The 7,920-nt window shown below is 36.2% G+C and overlaps 1 protein-coding gene across 3 annotated transcripts in view; it reads left to right on the plus strand.

The window, feature by feature from the left end:
* The window catches only part of PIK3C2G (phosphatidylinositol-4-phosphate 3-kinase catalytic subunit type 2 gamma), a 301,036-nt gene extending 293,497 nt beyond the window's left edge, over positions 1-7,539 (plus strand). For all 3 annotated transcript variants that reach the window (XM_060112830.1, XM_060112831.1, XM_060112832.1), the window contains one exon: positions 7,387-7,539. In XM_060112830.1, coding sequence (XP_059968813.1) covers positions 7,387-7,539 — 153 coding nt within the window. The remainder of the gene's footprint in view (positions 1-7,386) is intronic.
* The last annotated feature ends 381 nt before the right edge of the window (positions 7,540-7,920 follow it).

Genomic DNA, 7,920 nt, shown 5'->3' on the forward strand with positions numbered 1-7,920 from the left:
TCCTATCAGCCTCTTATCTTGTGCTTTTCAATTAAATCATTCAAATTTCTATCTAAGGTGTCAAAAACTACTCATATTTATTATTCTCCTACTTAACTTTTTTCAAATGTTCCTTACTGCCTACTGAATAATATCCAAAATCCCAAGTATGGCATTCACAGCCTTTCAAATTTGACTCAGTAATTTTCCTGAGTTGTCTCTGGAGCAATATCATCCTTATATAGTTTTTCAAAAAAATTTTTGTTTTTAGGTAATTATAGATTCACAAGCAGTTGGAAGAAATAATATATAGAGAATTCAAATACCCTTCAACCACTTTCCTGCAATGGTAACACTTTGCCTACTGACAATATCACTACCAGAAATTGACATTGATACGATCCACTGACCGTATTCCGATTTCTCCAGTTTTACATGTGTTCTTATGTATATGTGTGCAAGTTTAGTTCTGTGCATTTATATCACGCGTGTAGGTTTCTGTGATCATCCCCACCGTAAAGGTACAGAACATTACATCACAGTGATTCCTGGTGCTACCCTATTATAGCCACAGACACCCTTCTCCCTCTAACGCCCCATCCCTAAACCCTGGCAACTATTAATCTATTCTCTATCTCTATAACTTTGTCATTTCAAATGTTATGTAAATGGAATCATACAGTTTGTTACATTTTCACTTACCATAGTTCCCTAGAGATCCATCCAAGTAGCTGCATGGATCAATAGTTTGTTCATTTTCATTGCTAAGTAGTAGTCATGGCATGGAGGTATGACAGTTTCTTTAACTGTTTACCAATTAAAGGACATCTGGGTTATTTCTGGCTTGGGGCTATTGCACACAAAGCTGCTGTGCACATTGATATAGGTTTTTGTGTAAATATAAGTTGTAATTTATCTAAGCAAATGCTCAAGATGTAATTACTGGGGTATGTGGTAATGCTGTACATAGTTTTTCAAGAGACTGTCAAACTCCTTTTCTATACCATTTTACACTCTCACCAGCAATGTTTGTGCCAATTTCTCTACATCTTTGCCAGCATTTAGTGTTATCACTATATTTTAGTTCTTTTGAAAGGTATAGAGTGATAGCTCATTGTGGTTTTAATTTGCATTTACCTAGTAGCTAATGATGCTGAATTTTTTTCATGTGCTTATTTACCATCTGCATACCCTCTTTCATGAAATGTTTCTTCGTGCTTTTGTTCATTTTCTAATTAGATAGTTTGCATTTTTACTCATTTTTACTGTTGACTTTTGAGGTTCTTTATATACTAGGGATAATGGTTCTTTGTCAGATGTGTGATTTGCAAATATTTTCTCCCAGTCTGTAGTTGGACTTTTCCTCTTCTCAGGGTTTTTCACAGAGTAAAAATTTTCAATTTTGATGAGACCCAGTTTATCAATTTTTTTTCTTTTGTAGACTGCATATTTCGTGGCAAGTCTAAGAACTCTTCACCTAGCACTAAGTTCTAAAGATTTTCTTCTATATTTTTTCTAAATGTTTTATAGTTTTACATTTTACATCTAAGTCCATTATTCATTTTTAGTTCATTTTTGAAGAAAGTGTGAGGTTTAGGTTGAGGTTCACTTATTTTGCCTATGAATGCCAGTTATTTCAGCACCATTTATTGAAAAAGCAATTCCTCCTATGTTAAATGTCTTTTGTACCTTTGACAAAAATAAGTAAGGAACATCTGTTTGCTCATGCCCTTCCATTGCCCCATACTTAGTCATATTCTCGTCACATCAGACAGCTTGTCATTCCCTGGATAATCCCTATGACCTCTGTGATAGAGCTCATGTAGCTGTTCACCCTCCTGCCCTTCTCTGCCAACTTTGAGGTTTACCTCAAATATGGACTCTGTGAACCAGTCTCTCTTCCCTGTCTCTTATGCCACATTTACCATCTCTTATTTATTCCTACACAGACTTTTTTCTTCTAGTACATTGAAAACTTCTTGAGGACAAGGAAAATGTCTTATCTTTCTTAGTATCTTTGAAACTTAGCTACTTCTAAAAAGATTTGTGGAATTAAATATTTGGGATAGTTTTATAAGTGACACTTTATGTGTACATATATAAAATGTAAAACTATCATTTATATATATTCAAATAATAGATACTTTAGTAAGGAAATATATTTTGACATTTTATTATTTGTCATGATGTCAACAGCTAGAGGTATACACCTCCCAACTATATATCCCTAGTTTCCATACGTTCTGGATATAAGACCCCCTACATCAATATCAAGAAACTTCTCAGACTGCATGCTGTACTTCAGCATTTATATCTAAGGAAACACATAATGATGAAAAGCCACTAACGATCCAAGAGTTTAAATAAATTTGTGTTTTATTTATCTCAAGCTATATGTACTATAAAAACCAGTAGTAGGGCTTCCCTGGTGGCGCAGTAGTTGAGAGTCCGCCTGCCGATGCAGGGGACATGGGTTCGTGCCCCAGTCTGGGGCATGCTGTGGAGCGGCCAGGCCCGTGAGCCATGGCCGCTGAGCCTGCGCATCCGGAGCCTGTGCTCCGCAATGGGAGAGGCCACAACAGTGAGAGGCCCACGTACCGCAAAAAAAAAAAAAAAAAAAAAAACAGTAGTAAATGCACATGTGTGGAAGTATTTTATGATGCTTGCTGTGTCCATAAACTGTCTCACGGCTTGCAATAATTCTGAGTCCTCACACGTTCATGGCCCATTGATTAGAAATCAATGCAATACTTTTCTCCATCAGCCCATACTTGTAGCTTGGACACACAGTGTTTATACACTGAACACATTTAAAATTGTTTCAAAAACAATAGTTCATAGTCTATGCATAGCAAACTCCAATTTATACATAACCCAAATGAGAGGAAATGTGATTTAGTGTATGGAGAAGTGACTAATAGTAATGATCATCATATAAACAAATTTGACAGGGAAGCTGACTAAATTTAGAAAGCCATGAGAAGAAAAACACTAACAGTATTTTAATTTTCTCCCATTATGCTGTGTATCAATATAAGAATCTTTATTTATAAGAAATGCAAAAAAAGTGCACCAGTTTTAACTGTGGTTTTACTTTCTCTCCCCCTTAGCTGTGATATAGACCCCCATCTCTGTGCCAAATCCTTCAATTATTTCTGTGCATTCTTAGCAACACCTTATACAGTCGTCCCTCATCCCTTTGTATCTGCAGGGAGATTGGTTCCAGGAGCCCCGAGGATACCAAAATTCATGGGTGCCCAAGTGCTTTATATAAAATGGCATATTTGCATATAACCTCTTGTATACTTTAAATCATCTCTAGATTACTCATAATACTTGATACAATGTAAATGCTATGTAAATAGTTGCTGGAAATTCAACTTTTCCTTTTTGGAACTTTCTGGAATTTTTTCCCTGAATATTTTTGATTTGTGGTTGATTGAATCCATGGATGCAGAACCCATGGATACAGAGGGCCAACTGTATGTGCTTTCTAAGGAGCCCAGTAAGTTATCACATGGCACCTACCTTGTTTTTAACTTCTCCCCCTGCTTTGCTTCCTGTCTACTGCTACATCAGCCACTCTGGGATTTCTCAAACTGCCAAAGCCAGGCAATGGTCTGGGAAGTGGGAGAGAACAACCTCACTCCCCTTCTTATATAAATCGCTTAGAGGAACACAAAGTGAATATTACATCGCATCACCTTAAAAATCTTTTCATGAAAATAGTTCCTTCAATTGTTATTCATAACCCTCTTTCTCCCTAATATTCTGAGGCTGGGTCAGGATCACTGCCAAGTGTCCCTTTAGTATCCACCCTGCAGATACTAAGGCTCTGATACAGGGCCAAGCTTGTCACCTTGACACTTCCCAGAGTGATTCCCAGCAGGATTGCCAGCAGTCTTCCTAAAAACCCCTCTCACATACAAATCCCTGTGGTAGACATGACTGGGCTCAGGATGGGGCAGGGCTGATGGTCGGAGAGCTCCTGGAATTGCCCTACAGCCTTTAATAAGCAGAGCTGGGATTCTGACTCCAGTGCCATTGCTTTTCTACTCTCTGACCTTTGGCATCTGGTTAAGAACCATTATTTTTTTAATGATTCATTAGAAATACAGATTCTACTTTAAAACAGAATTATATTGTTATAGTCAATGTATGTTGTACATTGTATTCCTTTCTTTTTTTCTATTGAAGCATAGCCCATTTACAATATTCTGCGAATCTCTGCTGTACAGCAAAGTGACTCAGTTATACACACATAGACATTCTTTTTTTTATATTCTTTTCCATTATGGTTTATCACAGGATATTGAATATAGTTCCCTGTACTATACAGTAGGACCTTATTGTTTATCCATTCTATATATAATAGTTTACATTGTATTCCTTTCTTAGATATTATCCTACTTAATTAAATTACCCTAAACAGTGTTTTTCTACTTGATGTGACAATTTCAGACCTACAAATTCAATGTTTGTCAGAAGGCAATGAAGACTTGACACATGCCTGTGGGTAAAAAGTATTATAAAGTGAAATTAAAAGAGCTGTGCATTTTTGGTTCTGTTTATGTCAAGGCAGAATACATATTAAATCATTTGGTGAAAAGACTCAAAGAATCTAATCATCTGTGTACTTCTCTAGCATTACCCACTAATTATTCATTGCATTGGAAGAAAAAGGTGCTTATTTTTTTAAACAATGTTATGGATGCAGTAAAGCAATTAGAACAGATATATATATATATCTTCTATAATGTACAATGATTACATGTTCATAAAACCTCAGTCACTTTCAGGAAAATAGCTTTTGCATAATGAAGCACGGGGGAAAAATCCATAAAGTAATATAAACTTTGGAGTTCAAATGTTTGTATTTAACCAGGAAGGCAATTAATTCCTGTCATTTATTAAAGAATTTCAGCTTGTTAAATACCTGGGAGACTCAATTTTGTGTACAACTGTTATCTCCAGTCAGGGAAGGCAAAATACCAAGAAACAGCTGTTCTTTTTTTGGGTATTTGATGGATTTTTTTCAGCTGTAATTCATTAGTGTTTACTATGTATCAGGCTTTGTAATAAGGCTTATATTCATTATCTCATTTTATTCTTTCTCACAATGCCAGAAGGTAAATATTATTATCACCATATTCGAATGAGAAAACACATTCAGATGGCCCCCAACTTAGGATGGCTCAACCTGAAATTTTTTTTATCTTACGATGGTGCAGAAGAGATATACATTCAGTAGAAACCATACTTCAAGTTTTGAATTTTGGTCTTTTCCCAGGTAGGATACTCTTTCTTGATGCTGAGCCACAGCTCCCAGTCAGCCACGCAATCACGAGAGTAAACAGCCAATATGCTTACAACCATTTTGTACCCAGACAACCATTCCGTTTTTCACTTTCAGTACAGTACTCAATAAATTACATGAGACATTCTGAGCACGTTTAAGGTAGTTAGGCTAAGCTATGATGTTGGGTGGGTTAGGTATATTAAATGTATTTTCGGCTACAGTATTTTCAATTTACCATAGGTTTATTAGGATGTAACCCCATTGTAAATGGAGGAAGAACGTGAGTTGACAACAGATTTATATAAATATGAATCATTGACACTGATATGTTTCTTAGAAAGTTACATCTTTAGCACTAATTTATATGATTCACAGAGTTCTTAAACCAGACTTTTCCAAAGGCCTAATGCTTAGAATTATTCCATTTTTCTTCACACACACTAACACTTCGAGGGCCCTTTCATCTATTTTCTCTTATCTCTTAAAATAAGAGATAAGTTCATCTGCTGAACGTGTTGTGGGGAGGAAAATGGAGGATAATTTAGACAGTTCAAAATAACCACTGTAGAGAAAAGGAAAGGAGCTTACTCTGAAGTCCTGGGAAGATAAGCATTCAGGAGACAAGAGTGGTTCACGGAGTCCATGTTGAGCATCCCTTTGTGAGGAAAGATGAATTACATTGGTAGGCTTTTGAAATTTTTACGGAAGCCCTTAAAATCCTTTACTATCCAGGGGAATTCAATAAATTAAATGGAATAATTTGAATAAGCTGTCCTAAGAAACTTAAAAGGTGATCTCCTGTCTGGAATGGGAGCAGGATTCTGGAAGAGTCGGTAGCCAGGAGATGTCACACGAAGCAGGGTAGACTGGATTAGCATATTATATTGTATCTCATTCCCTTGATTGAATTATTTATTTGATAAGTAAACCATTGTTCAGAGCAGCTAACAGATTGATCTTGAATGGAATTTCATTGATAAATTAATGGATTCGTAAATGGTAGGCAAATGCCGTACGATGGGCTAGAAATTGCATCCATACACACTGAGCAGGCCTTGCAGTGGATTCCAAGGCCTTTCCTCTCAATTTGTTTCCTCTGATTCTTTTTTGCATATATAGAGAACGCTTCTTTCTATCTTGTAGTTTAGCTGTTCAAAGCAAGCATGTTTGTATCATCATATGAAATGCCTCCATATGTGTTATAAGGAGTTTCCTTGGCAACCATGTTGGGTCTATACACAGCTCTCCTCTCCTTTGATGTATAACTAATTTCTTGATAGTACTACACTTTTAAAGCTTCTTTACCACTGCAGGCACTCAGTGGTAGTGCCTGTGACTTACTTCTTGGATATTATAAAACACAGTTTAACAGGTCTCTTTTTAAAAAATAGTTACATGACTAGTAAGTGAAAAACAGAAAAACACAAAACTATACACACAACATAATTACAGCTCAGATTCTTAAAAAGTAATTATATATAGAAAACAAAAAATACATCAAAATGTTAACTGTAATTATCTCCTAATGGTAGAAATAGAAGTTTTTCCTTCCTTTTTTATTCTTTTTTTTGTTTCATCCCCATATTTTATTTAATGAGCATATATTTTCATAACTAAAAGTTAAACAATTTTAAATAAATTAAAGTAACCATAGAGCGACTGCTTCACATGTAGAAGGAAATACTGTACTACATTAAATTAACACAAGGAAATCATGGAGATTGGTCTGCTTTCCTCATTAGCCTTCAACAAAGAAAGATAGTGTTCAAGGTCCCATGTCGCACAATAAATCCAAGGACAGTTGAAAGGTGACAGGTATTTAAATTTATTCATAGAGAATGATTTACAGTCTTATTAAATTTGGGATAGACAATTTTTAATGGAATCAGAGTAAATTCTAAGCTTCTTAGAGAAATATTCTGTCATTAAATTCCTTTATGTTAGCAGAACCTTTAGCTCTTCAGAATTAGAGTTAGAAATGAAAGATTCTAACATTAACCTATCCATTCCAAGGTACAAGATATAAGTGTGCAAATATTTTTGTTAAAAGCAGTATTTTTTAAAAGATGCATTTAAGCATATCTGATTTTTATTCTCTCCCTTTTTAGGTAGTATATGATGAAGTCACAGAGCTCCAAGGACATGTCTTAATGCTTATTGTAAAGAGCAAAACCACCTTTGTAGGAGCAATTAACATCCAACTCTGTAATGTCCCACTCAAGGAAGAAAAATGGTATCCACTAGGAAACAGTATAATTTAAGCATTGCTATGAACATACGCATTCATTACTCGTATTTCTTTCACTTTGGGGCCTCTCTATCGCAAGATCAGGACATTTTTGTTATCAAAGATAGCATGGTGGGGACTTCCCTGGTGGCGCAGTGGTTAAGAATCCACCTGCCAATGCAGGAGACACGGGTTTGATCCGTGGTCCGGGAAGATCCCACATGCCGCGGAGCAACTAAACCCACGCGCCACAGTTACTGAAGCCCGCGCGTCTAGAGCCTGTGCTCTGCAAAGAAGCCACCGCAATAAGAAACCCACGCGCCACAACGAAGAGTAGCCCCCTCTCGCTGCAACTAGAGAAAGCCCTCTCGCAGCAACAAAGACCCAGCACAGCCAAAAATAAATAAATTAAAAA

Source organism: Mesoplodon densirostris, chromosome 11 (assembly GCF_025265405.1).
Source record: "Mesoplodon densirostris isolate mMesDen1 chromosome 11, mMesDen1 primary haplotype, whole genome shotgun sequence".
In the NCBI taxonomy this organism is placed as follows: Eukaryota; Metazoa; Chordata; class Mammalia; order Artiodactyla; family Ziphiidae; genus Mesoplodon; species Mesoplodon densirostris.